Source organism: Cetorhinus maximus, chromosome 22 (genome assembly GCF_964194155.1).
Source record: "Cetorhinus maximus chromosome 22, sCetMax3.hap1.1, whole genome shotgun sequence".
NCBI classification, from domain to species: domain Eukaryota; kingdom Metazoa; phylum Chordata; class Chondrichthyes; order Lamniformes; family Cetorhinidae; genus Cetorhinus; species Cetorhinus maximus.
This window is the reverse complement of record NC_135900.1, coordinates 10,790,171-10,807,354: the sequence shown is the minus strand read 5'-3', so window position 1 is coordinate 10,807,354 and position 17,184 is coordinate 10,790,171. Positions and strand designations below refer to the sequence as shown.

The 17,184-nt window shown below is 43.4% G+C and overlaps 1 protein-coding gene across 1 annotated transcript in view; it reads right to left on the bottom strand.

Moving 5' to 3' along the window:
- stab2 (stabilin 2) overlaps window positions 1–17,184 on the bottom strand; it is a 173,861-nt gene that overhangs the window by 654 nt on the left and 156,023 nt on the right. The window contains exons 64-67 of the mRNA XM_078567771.1: window positions 15,987–16,106; window positions 9,133–9,399; window positions 5,938–6,075; window positions 3,413–3,526 (exon numbers count right to left, since the gene is read on the bottom strand). Of these exons, the coding sequence (XP_078423897.1) occupies window positions 3,413–3,526; window positions 5,938–6,075; window positions 9,133–9,399; window positions 15,987–16,106 (639 nt within the window). The remainder of the gene's footprint in view (window positions 1–3,412; window positions 3,527–5,937; window positions 6,076–9,132; window positions 9,400–15,986; window positions 16,107–17,184) is intronic.

Below are 17,184 nucleotides of genomic sequence, written 5' to 3'. Positions count from 1 at the left end.
CAGGGGAGGTGCAGTCTTTTGGATGAGACATTAAATTCTGCCCCCTCATAGGTAGAGGCTAATGATCCCATGGGGCTATTTGAAACTCTTTCGAGTTATCAACAGTCACAGATTGCAACTCTTTCGAGTACAATCACAGTTCTTGGTTTCCGGGATTGGGACATGAACCCACAACCCTCTGATTCAAAGGCGAGGGTGCTATGAGCTGAGCCACAGCTGACACCTCCCATGGGGCTATTTGAAGAGGAGCAGCGGAATTCTTGTCAAAAAAAGGCTACAGCAATTGTCCAATCAGTGCAAGCTGCAAAGTTCTCAATCATTTTCCTGTACCCACTTGGGAGGTTGTAACAATCAGGAAACACTGAAAAGAGAAGGCAGAGAGGTGACCAAATAAAGACCTTTGTCAAGTCCCTTCATAATTTTGGGCATGAAGAAGACATGTGGGATTGTCCAAAACTGGAGGACAGAATTACAAGAAAGTCACTTATAAATCCAATAAGGAATCCACAAGAGACCTTTTTATCCAAAAAGAGACAGGAAAATGGAAATTGCTGCCATAAGGAGTTGCTGTAGCAATTGAGATTGTGATGACTCTATGGAGCAGACTGGTTTAATCAAGAAACAGTTAAACTTTATTACAGAGACATTTTCAGGGCTTGCACGCTTGATCAGATCTCTCATCAGAAAAGCCCCGCCCCGCAGATTGCCCGCGCTAATAGCTCACTGGTCCGAGCCCCCACAGTGTGTCACATGACCCGTGATTAGCAGGAGGGAGTGACTATACGTCCAGTTACCACAAAGATGAAACTGGGCAAGTACAGGAAGGGGAAAAAAATAGGCTGCGTTGGTCGGGCTAGACGAAATAAAGTGGGAGGAGGCTCATAGACACTGGCATACACCAGTTGGGCTGAATGGCAGGTTTCTGCGCTGTACATTCTGTGATACAACACAGTAGAAGGCGACATACTTCGCGTTATAATAGTGTTGAAGCATCTGTAACTAGACTGGTTAAAAACTTGAGATCATCTTAACAACGAGGGCTGGAATTCAATAGATCGAATTTAAATAGAAATTATACTGAAATTTAGACTTTTTTGTGCCCTCAGCACTGGAATACCCGGTTCCTTCTTAAGCTAAGCCCACTGTCATAGAATCATAGAAGCTAATAACACATGACGCTATTGTTTGTGGCACTCTTTCTGGAGCAACCTGACTAATCTCATTGCTTCGTGTATCTCTGCTTCGAATATTCATCCAATTTTGTGTCAAGGTCAATGGTCCCTACCTCAGTCACCATGTTCCAACAACCCTCTGTATAGAAAACTTCCTTCTAAACCTCCCGCCTCATAGTTGGGTGATAATTGATGACCAATCATCACTGACCAACTGGAGAATGCAAACTTTCCCGGTTCGCTCTACAAAAACTCTTACAGGTTTCAGAATTTTTTTTAAAACGCTCTATTAGGCCACCTTTGTCTTTGTCCATTGCAGTGGAAATAATTGGAAAAAGCCTTTTTTAAAATTATTTTCATGGGATACAGGCGTCACTGGCAAATCCAGCATTTGTTGCCCATCCCTAATTGTCCTTGATCTGAATGGCTTGCTGCGCCATTTTGGAGGTCAGTTAAGAGTCAACCACATTTCTGTGGGTTTGGAGTCATATATATATAGGCCAGACCAGGTAAAGATGGCAGATTTCCTTCCCTAAAATAACATGAGTGAGCCAGATGGGTTTTTACAACAATCAGTGATAGTTTCATGGCCGCCATTACTGAAACTAGCCTTCATTTCCAGATTTTTATTAAATTTGAACCCATGTACCCTAGGGTGTTAACCTGGGCCTCTGGATTATTAGTCCAGTGACATTACCACTATGCCGTCATCTCCCTAATTTACATTTGTTCAGCTCCTTTCCTGTTCTTCTGATGTCCCGAAGCCTTTTATAGTCAATGAAGTACACTTGAAGTGCAGCCACTATTGTAAGGTATCCTTCTATCACTTATTAGGAACTTTAGGATGGAATTTTCCTGTCCTGCCCGCGACCGGTTTCATGGTGAGCGGGAACCAAAATTCGGAAACCCACCGGCATAAAAATAGTTAGCGATTCTTCCGATGGCGGGTTAATGGCGGGTCAGTTATCCTGCTGAGCAGTGCCATGGATGCTGTTTGCATTCATTACCATCTCATGAATGGAGCATTAAATAAGCTTCTCGCCGGAATCAGGTGCTGCCTTCCAATTTTGCGTTAAGCCAGTGGGAAATCATGTCAGTCTGAATCTCATTTGAAAAAGGGGGGTGTGCACAGGTCTGACCTCACTTCACTTGCAACTTTGAGGTGAGTGCAACATATATAGCCTACCTTCAATAGCGCTGCGCTGGTCTCGTTGCACTGCCAGTGGACTCTGCACTACTGGGGCTGTGGGATTGGTCCGCTCCCAATTCTTGCCTCTGTAGTCACAAGGACACCATCGTCCAGCGGTACTCAGGCAGGGGTCAACTTTCAGGCACTGACCATTATAGCAACAGGTGTGGAGGGAGCGGCGTAGGCAGGTAGAAGTCCAGATACATCACACTTATCAAATGCCAGAAGGACTGGGAACAGGTTGGAAAGACCCAAGGACTTAGAGATCAGGTACAGGCAATGATGCAGCCAAAATGGCACATTGCTCTGGTAAGGTTGTCTGCTACTTGGCCAACCTACCCATTAGGGTACTGACTCAGAGTCAATCATAGGTCCAACAAGTCTGATCAATGTGCCATTGGCGGGTCAGTCATTATCAGGGTGCCCCATTTCACCCCCCACAGGTCGACGCAAAAGGTCTCATGGCACTATTTTGGAGAAGAGCAGGGTATCCTGGCAAATATTTACCCCTCAGCAAACAGTACTGTTATGGTTTTATTTAGTGTGTAATGTACCTTTAAGAATAACACTTGTTAAGGAAGATCACATGATTTGTAGTAACCAATAGGAGAGTAGCGTGGGCTACCTTGGCCGTCAGTGTACTGATAGAGTTGGAGTTGAAAGCACACATGTAGTTGTGGCTGAGTATATTGTAAATAAACTTATAAAGTTTCCACCCAAGGAGTGTCTGCAGATCAACTCTATCATTAACAGTACAACTCAGCCACCCTACAGCAAGTACTGAAACAGATTATCTTGTGATTATCACATTGCTGTTTGTGGAATCTTGCTGTGTGGAAATCGACATTACATCAGTGGCTACACTTCAAAAGTACTTCATTGGTTGTGAAGCAGTTTGGAACATCCTGAGGTGGTGAAATGCAAATTCTTTCTTTTTAAATTGTTCATGTTTTCTGCAGCCTCGTTTAGATAGCAATGGAAGCTGACAGGGGGGATACTTTCAACTCTGCCCCAATCACTACCAACCCTACTTTGTCACCAAATAACTTACACAGAAAGGGTCTTCACTGCTTTCTGTAGAAGATGTGAACTTGTTGTACATCGGGTTACTGAACCTGTTGGGAGTCGAGTCGTCAAATGAGGCCACATCTTCTCCTTCGTCAGACTGTAAAAGTAAATGGGGAAACATTTCAAATAACCCAAACGAAAGCTGGCAGGATTTTCCTGTGACTCTGCTCACAGTACACTGGGCATATTAGGGATGGGCAACAAATACTGACCTTGCCCGTGACACCCACATCCCGTGAAAGAATAAAAAAGAAAAACACTGCTTTAGAAAGACAGGAGCATTGATTGTATGACACATCTCAACAATTCTGTAGTTATCCGTGACTAGGTGAATTAAACAGCATATAATTGCTGCACTCCCCAATCCTCAGGTCACTTAGAGGCTAATTGCACCTAACAGACCGTAAAGTCAGCCAAAAGTTGGCCTGCCCCATGCTTAAGACTTCTAACGTCCAATAGAAAGTAATTTCTGCTGGGGGCAGTGTCTCAGTTTATTGGAAAGAATTGGCTTTTAACACTTTAAAAAGAATGACAATGTAATGCTATAAGTTACTGCGAGTATTCAGGGGAGCCTGTCCAGCGATTCAATGTTTCAAAGTTGACTTATCATTAATTAGGAAGCTTTGCACATTATAAGATGCTTGGCAGTTTTGGATCTGGGTCAGAATCTCTGCGTAGAGACTGCCAGACCTGCTGAATATTTCCACAATGTTCTATTTTCAGTTTGGACTTCCGGTGTCTTTTTGCTTTTGGAAGGAAGGAAGGAAGGTTGGTCATAGGGAACTAGTTTTTAAATGACGTTATGTTTCAGGGCAGTCTATCTTATGGAGGGAGGTTGATCATGGGACTGTTGGAATAACATTGACTAACTATTTTTTTTAAAAACAGAGTTTATTTGCATTTATAACAAAGCTGTTGTCAAGAACAGCAGAATCAGGCTTGAGTAAGTTCAAAACTATTTGGTGGAAACAATATTTCAGTGGCCAATCTAAGGAGCAGACTCCCTTGGGAGAAGGTGGAAGGAGTTACTGTTGATTAATCAAATGCAAATTGGATAAGAGTTCTCTCGTTTTATACAGTATGGCAAGAATTTGAGGCCCAGCGAGGACAAAGATAACTTTGGAGGTGTGGGCAAAGCCCTCCCGCAATTGGGGTGTGACTCATGTTTGGCTCTGGTCAGTCTCATTGATAGGGATCGATTGGTATAATTGGCCATTATCACCATGACTACCAGGAAGGTACGGAGCAAACCAGGTGGACATTGGGCCTGGATTTTCTGGTCCCGCTGGCAGGGGGTGCGGGGGGAGAGATCATCGCGGGCGGGACGGCAAATTTGACAGACCAGCCGAAGGTTCCTTGGCTTCAGGTGGGAATTTCCGGTCCAGCAATTTTTGTGCGGAATGAAATTTGTGTTTCAGGGGTTCCCAGCTCTGTTATTTAGCCGACAGAGGTCATTCTGTCTTCTTGCACTTCCAGTGGGGAATCGGTGTACGGGTGCAAGGCAGCGATACCGTAGCCCTGATTCTCCAGCCCTTGCTCACTGGCAGGTGAAGCCCCCAGATGTGTGGCCAGGCGCTGCTATTTGCTTTGAAATGAGCGCCTGCCATTCACTTTCTATTTGGATGTTGGGGTGCAATTAAAATCGAGGTACAAGTTGATTAGAGTATTTAAAAAATGGATTGTAGCAACGCGGTGATGAGATAGAAACAGAAAATGCTGGAAAAACCCAGCAGGTCAGAGCTGAAAGAAGAGTCACACGGACTCGAAACGTTAACGCTGTTCCTCTCTCCACAGACGCTGCCAGACCTGCTGAGTGTTTCCAGCATTTTCTGTTTTTATCTCAGGTTTCCAGCATCCGCAGTATTTTGCTTTTATCTTGGTGATATGATAGGTTTGGCGAGACGGTGGCATAATGGTAGCGGAAGCTCAGGCTAATGCCCTGGGGACACAGCTTCACCATGGCAGCTAGTGGAATTTAAACTCAATTGATTGACAAATTCAATGAATTAAAACAAATCTGGAATTGGTGATCGTGAAACCATCATTGATTGTGGGTAAACCATCTGGGATGGCAGGACTGTCCTATGAGGAGAGATTGAGGAGACTGGGCCTGTATTCTCCAGTGTTTAGAAGAATGAGAGATACCAATGACATCAAAGGATATGGGGATGGTGTGGAGACTTGGCGTTGAGGTGGAAGATCAACCATGATCTAGTTAAATGGCGGAGCAGGATCGAGGGGCCGAATGGCCTGCTCCTACTCCTAACTTCCATCTGGTCCACTATTTGTACTTTAGGGAAGGAAATCTGCCATTCTTACCTGGTCTGGCCTACATCTGACTCCAGACCTACAGCAGTGTGGTTGATTCTTAAATACTCTTGGGGGCAAATAGGGATGGGCAACAAATGCTGGCCTTGCCAGCTGCGCCCATATCCCCATGAAAGAATTATATGAACCAAGGGGGTAAGGGGCATCAATTCCAGGGCCTTCAAATGGTTGATGAGTTACCTTGAAATACTGGAAGCTGAAGGGTCCTCTTCTGTGGTTGTAGTAATAATATACAGCTACGACCAAAGCAGCTATTACCAGGGTAGAGGCAAAGAAAATCCCTACCCCTGCTCCAGTGTGAACAGCAAGAGGTTTAACCTAGTAGAAGATAGACAAAAAGGAGTTAGGCTTTCATAGAGGGTCAATAATAGCAATAACTTGGATTTGTAAAGCTACTTAAACATAGTAAAATTGTCCTGGGGTGAAACTTTTTCACACAATGCGTGGTTCGGGTCCGGAATGCACTGCCTGGAAGTGTGGTGGAGGCAGGTTCAATTGAGGCATTCAAGAGGGCATTGGATGATTATTTGAATAGAAACCTATTTGAATAGAAACAATGTGCAGGGATACGGGGAAAAGGCAGGACAATGGCACGAGGTCATAATGCTCACTTGGGGAGCCGGCGCAAACAAGATGGGCCGAATGGGCTCCTTCTGTGCCATTAAAGTTCTGTGATTCTGTGATTCACCGCAGCGGCAATTTGACTTTGAGCCTCACATGGAGATATTAGGACAGATGACCGAGAGATTGGTCAAAGGGGGAGGTTTGTAAAGGAGCCACCTGAAGGGGCAGCGAGAGCGGAAAGGTTTAGGGACAGGAGTGCTCAGGCAGCTGAAGGCACAGCCGCCAATGGTGACATGATGAAAATGGGTTCCACATTCTATAAGTGACTACAATGCTCAACATTGACAACGCAGTTTGAGTCCCAGCACTGACTGACACTGGGAGTTTTCAAATGGGCTGGTAATGGGGGCACGGTGGGTAGGGAGTGAGAAGTGTAGGTGCAGGTCAGGAAAAATGAACACTCTTTGTGTAAGTGACTCCCTTATTATTTTGCACTTCCTGTTGCCGGAGCGCAGATCAGTCTCGAGAAAGCTGAAGGACTTGTTCAACTGCAACTGTAACTTCAAAGAAATAAGCTTTTATTTGTATAACTCAGTCTTAAAGCTCCTCACCTTTGTTGGCCCCTCAGGTATGAACCATGAGACCACATATACAAAGTTTAAATCCATGTTCCCATTAATTTGTGGGTATTACCACAGTAAATGTTGACTTGTGCTTGATGTTCTAATTAAGGACTTAGCAACCAAGAAGGCAAGAACTTGCACTTCATCACACTCACGTTATTCAAACAGGTCAACAAATAAGAAATATGGAGTGATTATTGGCACTGCGGTCAGCCAATGAGTTGGATGTTGGGGCTTGTAGTTTAAAAATCAAAGCCTCTGAACTCATGGCCGAAACTATAGCAAACTCTCCCGTTAAGAGCAGGATTATTTCTCGTCACTCTGAATTTAAAGTCCAGCTCTCAGCAATGTTTGTTATTCATATGCCAGCCTGGTTTCAACAGCTTTTGTTGCCTAAAACATTCATGACTGTCCAGTAATCCCATTCCCAAAACTTTAGCAAAGTCTACCAATAAGAGTAGGATTATTTCTCCAGCAAAATACAGTGGGTGGAAGATAGTGTAAGTTATGTGCAGGAAATCATCCCAGTCAGTATATGGGATCTTGGGCTTCATAAATAGAAGTATTGAGTATAAAAAGAGGGAGATTTTGCTGAACCTTTATAAAGCTCTGATTAGGTCACAACTAGAGTGTTGTGTCCAGTTCTGGTCACAAACTTTAGAATGGGTATGAGGGTCCTTGAGAGTGGTGCGGAGGAGGTTTATCAGAATGGTCCCAGGGATAGGGGATTTTAGCTACAAGGTTAGGTTGGAGAAGCTGGGGTTGTTCTGCAAAAGAGGTTGAGGGGAGATTTGATAGAGGTGTACAAGATTATGACAGGCAGACAAAGAAAGATGTTCCCAATTATTGATGGTACAAAGACTAGGAAACACAGATTTAATGTTTTGGGCAAGAAATGTAGGGGGATGAGCTGAAGAACCTTTTTATGCAACAAGTGGTAATGACCTGGAACTCGCTGTCTACAACAGTGGTGGAAACAGAGATGATCAATGATTTCAAAAGGAAAGTGGATGGACACTTGAGGGCAATAAACTTGCAGGGCTGCAGCGAAAGAATGGGGGAATGGCCCTGACTGGATTGCTCTATGGAGAGCTAGCAGGGACTGAATAGGCTGAATGGCCTCCGTCTGGGCCATAATGACTGTATGACTCTATGGGCAGAAGTTTCCCTGTCCCGTCTCTGGAGGACACATCCCGCAATCCGATCTGGGATGCCCCGCAGCCATTTAACACTGTGTGGACTGTTAATTGGCTGAAGATGGGCCTTCTTCCCCTCACTTGGGCGGAAGTCCTATCTCAGAGAGCTGCCAGACAATCTGATTGGCCGGTAGCTCTCCAATCCCAGCCTTGCCACTGGGAGTGGTGGCCAGGCCTGGGACTACAAGCAGTCCCCAGAGTCAAAGTGCCAGAGCGCAAGGACACAGGGAAGTCCGAGGTCTCAGAGAGAGGAGGCAAGGGGAGGCCCAAGTGCTTGGTGGTGGTGAGAGGGTGGGGGGCAGGCAGGGGCTTGAGGGGCATGAGTGATCCATAGGTGTAGCTTGGACAGCCTTGGTATACCTGACTCCTTGTGTGCTAACAGCATTCATTCAACTGCAAAGCGGCACACAAGTAAGCACAGTGATTTGATAATGCATCTTTGGCAGCATCTTCCAAACCAATGGCCTCTACTACCTAGAAGGACAAGGGCAGCAGGTGCAGGAGAACACCACCACCTCCAAAACAAAAATAAAAATACAGCAGAAGAGTCATACGGACTCAAAACGTTAACTGTGTTCCTCTCTGCAGATGCTGCCAGACCTGCTCAGTTTTTCCAGGTATTTTTATTTTTGTTTTGGATTTCCAGCATCCGCAGTTTTTTGCTTTTACCACCACCTCCAAGTTCCCCTTGAAGTGACCCATTATCCTGACTTGGGCATATATCACTGTTCCTTCACTATTGCTAGGCCAAAACCCTGGAACTCCTTACCTAACTTCGCGCACCTTCACCACATACACCGCAGCAATTCAAGAAGGGGTTTCACTACTACCCTCTCTAGGAAAACAGGGAATAGGCGATGTAGTGCCAGCCTTGCTAGTGACACCCGCATCCCATGAATGAATACAAAAAAACAACCCCCTAAAATTCTAACTGTACATGAAATGCTTTCCTTATTTAGGTTGTAACGTTACTAAATTGTGCACGAGCTTACCGGTTCAGGAGGTGCTTGTAAAGGCTTGTCTATAGCATGAATGATGCCATTTGATGCAATTATGTCCCAGGCAACAATTGGTCGGTCATTCACCAGCTTTCCAATCTGCTGATTGAACTCTGGACTTGGAGGGTAGGTATTTTTCGCCACCGTTATGAGCAGGGTATGACCGATCTTGCTCAGGACGAGGGTTCCATTGTCCATTTTGTGGTATAAGAAGCTACTGTGATTAGAAAAATGGTATTCGATGTCCCGTCCAGACAATGTCTGTGAATAAAAACAACGCTCGTTAGTGTTTAGTCAACATGTCCATATTTGGATTCCCTCTCATATGATGTGGCAAATGTGACAATGGTAATGCCAGTATGTTAATAATCAGTTACTAAGAATCAGTCAGTTCAAATCCCACCAAAGGCAGTTTGAGAATTCGAAATCATTTAGAATAAATTCTGGTAATTAATATTGGTGTTAGTAAAAAGTGACTGTGAAGCTGTGGAATTGTTATAAAAGCACGATTGGTTCACTAATATCCCTTCAGGGAAGGAAACCTGTTGTCCATACCCAGCTTTACCTACGTGTGACTCCAGTCCCATACCAACATGGTTGACTCTTATCTGTCCTCTAAAGTGGCAAAGCAAGCCACTCAGTTGTACCAAACCGCTCATTGGGTATCTTGGGACTGGCAATAAAAGCAGGACTAGCCAGCGATGACCATGCCCAAAGAATAAATTATCTTAAAAAGTGGGGAAGTATGAGTCAACAAGAGCAGCAACTTCCGTGGAAGTTTTGAGAAAACGGAGGTCTCTGGTGACCAGTATATACACAATAGAAAATCCATTAGGAATTCTGGTTAGGTTTCTTGGAGACGTGAACTGCTGGGTATCACAGACAATGGATGGAAAACTATAGCTTCTCATAGTTTCCCACCAGCTCAATGATACAGTCTGTTATATCTTGTGGTTCCCAGAAGACCGAAGTCATCACATATTTTGGCACAGGTACTGGAGCTTGCATTGTGTCTCTTTTCTCACTCTAGGGTTGAAATTTTCCAGCCCCCAACCCCGCCACCCCCCCCCACACTCTCAGTGGTGGGTTCCCCCATGGCAGGGCTGGAAGATCCTGTCAGCGTGAAGGGCTAGAAAATTCCAGCCTACATGCGTGGCGGAATGATACATGTGCTTGGTACACAGACTACAGTGCAGTAGTGAGTGATGCGGCCTTCTGGATATACATGCATACACGTGTGTAAAGAGAATATCGTTTTTCCTAATATTACTGTGGGATACTGAAGCAGGCTTGTGGGGGATGTGTGTGTGTGTGTGTGTGTGTGTGTGTGTGTGGTGTGTGTTCATGACTAATTTAATTAAACTGGAGACAGTCAGACTTCAAGGTTTAAATTGTCAAAGGGGTTATGCGTAAACGCAGGCATTTTGAAATAGAGATGGGTAAGCTAAGATGAGCTCCCAATAGATACAGTTTGAATGGAATTTGCCTTGGGGAGATAAACGAGGAGTGAATTGTTAGCTGTTTAATTTCAAAGAGGCATAAAAGGAAGTTTTACAACTGGCAAAAATCGTAAATAAATAAGACAAAGTTATTAAGTTCATTCTTCCCGAAAGTGCTGGCCATAAAGACAACATGAAAGGTTTTTATATCCTGGGAAAGGTAACTTCCAAAGAAAGTTTAGAACAATGGGTTTAGAGATAAAAGGGGAGAAAATATCTTTAAGGCAAGAGTGAAAGCTGTATGAGGCAAGTGGCCATGTGAAACCTTGAAAGGTGGGCTGTGCGAAGACAAACCTATGACAAGCAGCCCCTAGCCACCCAGAGAAGTGCTTCAGAAAGCAAGGTTTTGTTACAAGCCTTGGATTTCCATTGTCGAGTGAGAGGGAGAGGGAAGCCCTGTGAAATGCCTCCCTTATAGCAACAGTGGGTGCCTTTCAGTAATACTACTGAATCTTTTATAGATTAAGAATCTATTTGGACTGTTGCCTGGAAAAGGGTGCTTATTTGGGAGTCTAGCTAAGTAGGAATCTCTTGGGAAATGTTATAAGACTAAATTTACTTGTGTAACTGTAATCTTGTGTGTTTAAGTTTTCTTGCCTTTTGTTAATAAAGGTTTAGCTTAATATTTAAAATCTCCAAATGTGGTAGTGGAATCTTTACTTCTGACTTCTGTGCACATATCTTCCTGTAATAAAATACAAATTGAAAATCATTGTGATAGCTTGGCCAAGTTTCCCTTTGGGATTTGGTCAGCTTGGCAATTACCACCTGCCGTATCATAACGTGCACATGAAACAATATAGTTTGGAAATCACTGTTGAACAGTACAACAATAATACAATCTACCCCTGTTGATATCAAGCTATTTTTCCATTAAAATATCCTTAAAATATTATGTAACTTCAATCAAGTACTTAGAATTAAAAAAAGCTGTTAAAATGTGAATCAAGTAAATTGAACTCAGTGCTTGTACTAACAGGAATAAGGTTCTAATACTTTAAAAGATTAATAGGCATTGGCACGTTGATATCTTCTCCGGCTTCTCCTAATAGGGGGCAGCCATTTTGAATGTGTCTAATGCAGAGACATGAAATGCATTAGCATTCTCTCAGTTGCAAATTGTATTGATCAATGATAAACTAATATCTTGTTATGACTGCCAGTGATATGTCAGCTTGGTTCATTTGGTAATACAGTCATCCGCCACCCCCATCAGCACCGTGCCCCCACAGCTCCATGAGATAGAATGGGTATGGCAGCATAGTGGTTATGTTATTGTAATAATAATCCAGGCTGGATGAATAAACAGGAGCCATGAGTTCGAATCCTATCATGTGCAGCTGGTGAAGATGAAATCCATCTGGAATATAAAGCTACTCTCAGTAAAAACCTTCAGGGAAGGAAATCTGCCATCCTTTTTCAGTCCGGTCTAGTGTGACTCCAGACCTACAGCAATGTAGTTGATTGTTAACAGCCCTCTAAATAGCTTAGCAAAGCCACTCAATCGTATTCAAGAAGGCAACTCAGCACTACTTTCTCGAGGGCAATTAGGGGTGGGCAATGAGTGTTGACCATGACAGCAACACCAACATCCTGAATGAATTGAAAGAAAAGGTCAAGGGTCCAGGGCCCACTCTTAAGATACTCCAGTGTAATAATGAATCATGAAAGAGTCAACAGTGCTGCTAGCAACAGTACATTGCAGGGAAAAAGGGTGGGGCCTAGAGACCAAAGTTCCCTATAGGCTCCATGGATGCCGAGCCACACACAGTCCAGAACTCACTGTACGGAGGGCAAGCAGATTGTGCACAAGAAGGTGTCCCTTTAAGATGAGCGCATGTGCGGTTGTGCGTCAATCTTAAAGGGACCACTCAGTGCGAACGGGCTGTTCATAGTGGAGGGAAATTAGAGGGAACATTGCTAGAGAACATTTTCTTTTTCCGCAGTAGGAGAACAGATTCTAACAACTCTCACCTCAGAGCAGTTAACAGGCATATATAATTATTTAGTACTCTTCCTTGTAGTTGGTGTAACAGCAAATGGCTTGCGGTCTTTGTACTAAACAGTGATAGATCATCTGGAACGAGGCAACGTTCTAACAAAAGAACAGGATGCATGCGGGAACAGAGTCACTACTGGAAAAAAATTGCCACGTGCTTGACTTCAGAAACAGCTCCTGCCTGCAGTGCTCTGGCATGGACTCAATGGGCTGAATGGCCTCCTCCAGTGCCATAATGACTCTAAGGCTGGGAATTTCCAGCCCCTCCTGCCGGCAGGATCTTCCTGTCTCGCTGAAGTCATGGCAGTTTTAACGGCCCGCTGTATCTGCTACAGCGGGAATTGCCATGCCTAGGCAGGAAAATCCCAGCCTGTGACTCTAATGAATGTTTCATGAAGTCCATCGGATACAGAAGAGGCTGCTGGAGCTAACAAAAGCAAAGCACGCCTTCTCCGTGTGCATCAGGCCCGCTACCACTGTTGTGAATACACAACAATTCAACATCCACAATGTCACTGTGAACTATCCAAAAAAAAACTTAACTTCCCAAAGGAACGGAAAGAAGACAAAGAAGAATTTGAATTTGTGTAGGATCTCATGACATCCTCAGACTGCCCCAAAGTCCTCACAATCAATTAAATACTTCTGAACCATTACATTAGGGCACCAACTTTGCAAACAGCCGGGTCTCAGAGACAGTAAAGCTGGTGAATAAACATTCAGTTTGCTTTTTTTCGGTGATGGTTGAAGGAGGAATGTTGGAGCAGGACAACTGGTCTTCTTCAACCTTCCACCTGGATCACTAAGACCAGCAGATGAGGCCTTGGTTTAACAACGCATTCTAAAGGAGGCACCTCTGATGGTGCAGCATTCCCCCAGTGCCAAAACGAAAAGCCACCTTAGGTTAGGTGTTCAAGTCTCAGAGCAGAAAACAAACTGCATAACTTCTGAAGCAAAAGCAAAATACTGCAGATGCTGGAAATCTGAAATGAAAGAGTTGTTGATCTAGGTGTCCTGGTGCATGAATCACAAAAGGATAGCATGCAGGTACAGCAAGTAATTAGGGAAGCTAATAGAGTGTTATCATTTATTATGGGGTGGGGGGGGAATTGATTACAAAAGTAGGGAGTTTATACTTCAGTTATATGGGACACTGGTGGGACCACATCCAGAGTACTGTGTACAGTACTGGTCTCCTTATTTAAGGAAGGATGTAAATGCATTAGAAGCAGTTGGACATGTTAGGCCTGTATCCACTGGAGTTTAGAAGTGTAAGAGGCAACCTGATTGAAACTTGAGGGGTTTCCTGAGGGGTTTTAACAGGGTGGATGTAAAGAGGATGTTTCCTCTTGTGGGACAATCTAGAACTAGGGTCACTGTTTAAAAATAAGGGGTTTCTCATTTAAGACAGAGATAAGGAGAATTCTTTTCTCTCAAATTCTTTTCCTCAAAAGGCAATGGAAGCAGAGTCTTTGAATGTTTTCAAGGCAGAGCTAGATAGATTTTTGATAAAGAAGGGGTACCAGGGGTTTACAGGATTGTAGAGCGGCGGCTACAATCAGATCAGCCATGATTCTATTGAATGGCGGAGCAGGCTGAAGGGGTTGAGTGGCCTACTCCTGCTCCTAGTTCATATGTATGTCCATGTGTTTGTATGTTCGTTTCAGGTTGATGACCTTCATTAGAAATTAACAGACCTTTCTGATGTAAGGTAATTAACCTGAAACATTAACTCTGTCTCTCTCTGCAGATGCTGCTCAGCCTGTTGAACATTTCCCGTGTTTTCTGTTTCCATTAATTTCTGACCCTGCGCTAAGAGCTCTGGCAGCTCAGCCAAGCACACGTGTCCCAAAAAAAACTGATTGATATCCTTACCGAGAAGAACTAAGGAGTGTGTGGTAAAGTGAAGTACCCTGTCCCTTTAAGAGAATGCAAGTGTACTGATCAGCACTGACAAATCACTGTACAGCGCGGGCAACTGGGAACGGGAAGTCTATTCTGGAGGTTTCTGAGTGAGCGCGTATGATCTGGTGCTCTGCCCTATGTCTCAATAAACCATCAATGTTTATTCTTACATCAGTCTCTCCCTGTTATTGATTGCAAGCAGCAACTGAAGAGAACATTGGAAGGCGTGCAGTTAGTTGACCAAGGAACTCATTTACCCAAGACATAAAAGAGTGAGAAAGGAGTTTTTTAATCAAAAAGTGAAACTGTAGACCAAAAATAACATGTTGAAAAATGTGTCTGAAGGGAGAACTGAGATATTTCCATTTTTAAATTCAAATTAAATTGACCTGATTGTGAAACACAATGGATAGCTAAATGAGTGTTTTCCTCTTCCTACATTCTTATTATTTGTTCTTTTTGGAGTTACAATGTTAATAGCTTGGATTATATTTTTCTTTTCATTAATTAGTCCCCACACCATGATTAAAGGATGTAATAAACATTATGGAGAGGGGGAGAGGACAGAATAATTTCAATATAAGGTAGTTCACCTTCTCTAATTGGGCAAAAAGCTAAATTGGCCATTTTAAAGCTCTTGTTTTGTATGAGAAACTACTTTGACAACCTCCCATTGTTCCAGCACCTTCACTACAGCTGCTGTGGAATGAGTTGCTCCATTGAGTCTAATGGTATTGATATGGATCGGAAACAAGCAATTCTTTGGGCAAATAGTGTCAGATGTTGGGCAGTTCTGAGCTGCAGACTTCCATCCCCTCTTAAATGGGCTGTGATCCACCAAAGACAATCAGGTTTTAGTCAGCGAAGTAGTGTTTTTCATCCCATCAAGTCTGGATTTGTGCTTAGGTCGGAGTGGGACAAATACCTGGAATTTCTGATGTTTTTCTCCCTTGGGAAATATGGGGAATTCTTAGGGAAACAGCGTAAATGGCTAAACACAGCTGCTTATGGTAGTTCCTCCAGGGGCTCTTCCCCATTTCCAGTCAAAGTGTCTTAATGCATTGCATCTTCCTAATCGACATGCACTGTCTCTGTCACTTGTTCAAGTATGTTTGTTCTTGTATACAGGGCGCCAGAAGCGAATGAGTGCGTAAGTATAGCCTTCTTTAGCCCAAAATAAATGGAACACTTATGGAACGCCATAGCCGGCAACATTGAAATTGACATTAATACAAACTAATATTGATCATTGCTTTTAGCCAATATAAGGCCCGCAAGTTTTAAATGTTTGGGACTGTAACTGTAAATCCAAAACCTTAGTTCTCAAATCAAATCTGTAGCAATCTATATGAATGAGTGGTTAAAGAATACAGATTCTCCTTAATCCTCAAGTAGGCACATATCACTTCATTATAGCTGGTTATAAAAACACTTTGAACACTTACCACATTTTCATGGAACCCAGAGTTCACTGGAACAAACAGCATGCCTTTCACCGACAGATCAGTCAGAACTTCCACAAACCTTCTGCCATTGAACGTGGTGTTCGAATAATTGAGAAGTTGCTAGAAATAATAAAACTGTACTTCAGCCACAGCTTCCAGTCTTCATCGTATCAACTTTAGAAATCTCTTGTACAACCAAAGCCATGTGTTCAGCAATAGCCCACAACGGCAACACAATTGCTAATGGTTATCGAAGACCTCAATTGCTTCGATTCCTTCAGTTATAGTTAATACCGGTCGCCAAGGAGGAGAAAACAATATAAATTTAATAATATATTTGGATATTGCACAATGCTGGTAGGTAATTTGCTTTTTGATGATGATCAAAAGCTGAAAGCACAAAACTTAAACAAAGGATTCTACAGTTGTATATTTGGTACCGACAATATTTCTTGCTATCACAATTAGATCTCTTAACGTTTGGTAGATCACAGAAAGAGGTCACTCAGCCCATCTTGTCCACACTGGCCCTTTGAAATAGCTATTCAATCATTCTCACGGCTCTTGTGTCATAGTTGTGGAATTTTTTTGTTTTGGAATAAACGTCTAATGCCTTTTTGGAAGATCAATTTTTCACACTGTTTGTAAGTCCCTGGTGTCTGCAAGTTAGCTGTTGGGTTTGCCTACATAACAACAGTGACTGTACTTCAACAAATCAAAGAAAGAGTTTGCATTTATGTAGCACCTTTCACAACCACAGGATACATCAAAATGCATTATAGCCAATGAAGCGCTTTGGAAAAGTTTGTCCATGTTGTAACTTAGGGAAACGTAGATCATTGGCTGCAAAGTGCAGTGGGACATCCTGAAGGACTATAAAGATGTAAATCTTTTCTACCTCTCCTAACTGTACTGTCTCCTAGCCTAAGGGTCAGATGTGCCTCAATTGGTAGTGCTCTCATCTTGGAGCCATAAGGTTTTGGGTTCAAGTCCCACTCCAGAACTTGAGCACAAAAATCAACTCTGACACTCTAGGACAGCACTCAGTTCTGCAGTACCGAGGGTGTGCTGCACTATTGGATGCGCTATCTTTTGGATGAGATGCTCAGCCGAGGCCCCACCTGCCTGCTTGGATTGAAGAAGAGCATGGGAGTTATCCTTGGTGTCCTGGTCAAGAATTATCCCTCAATCAACATCA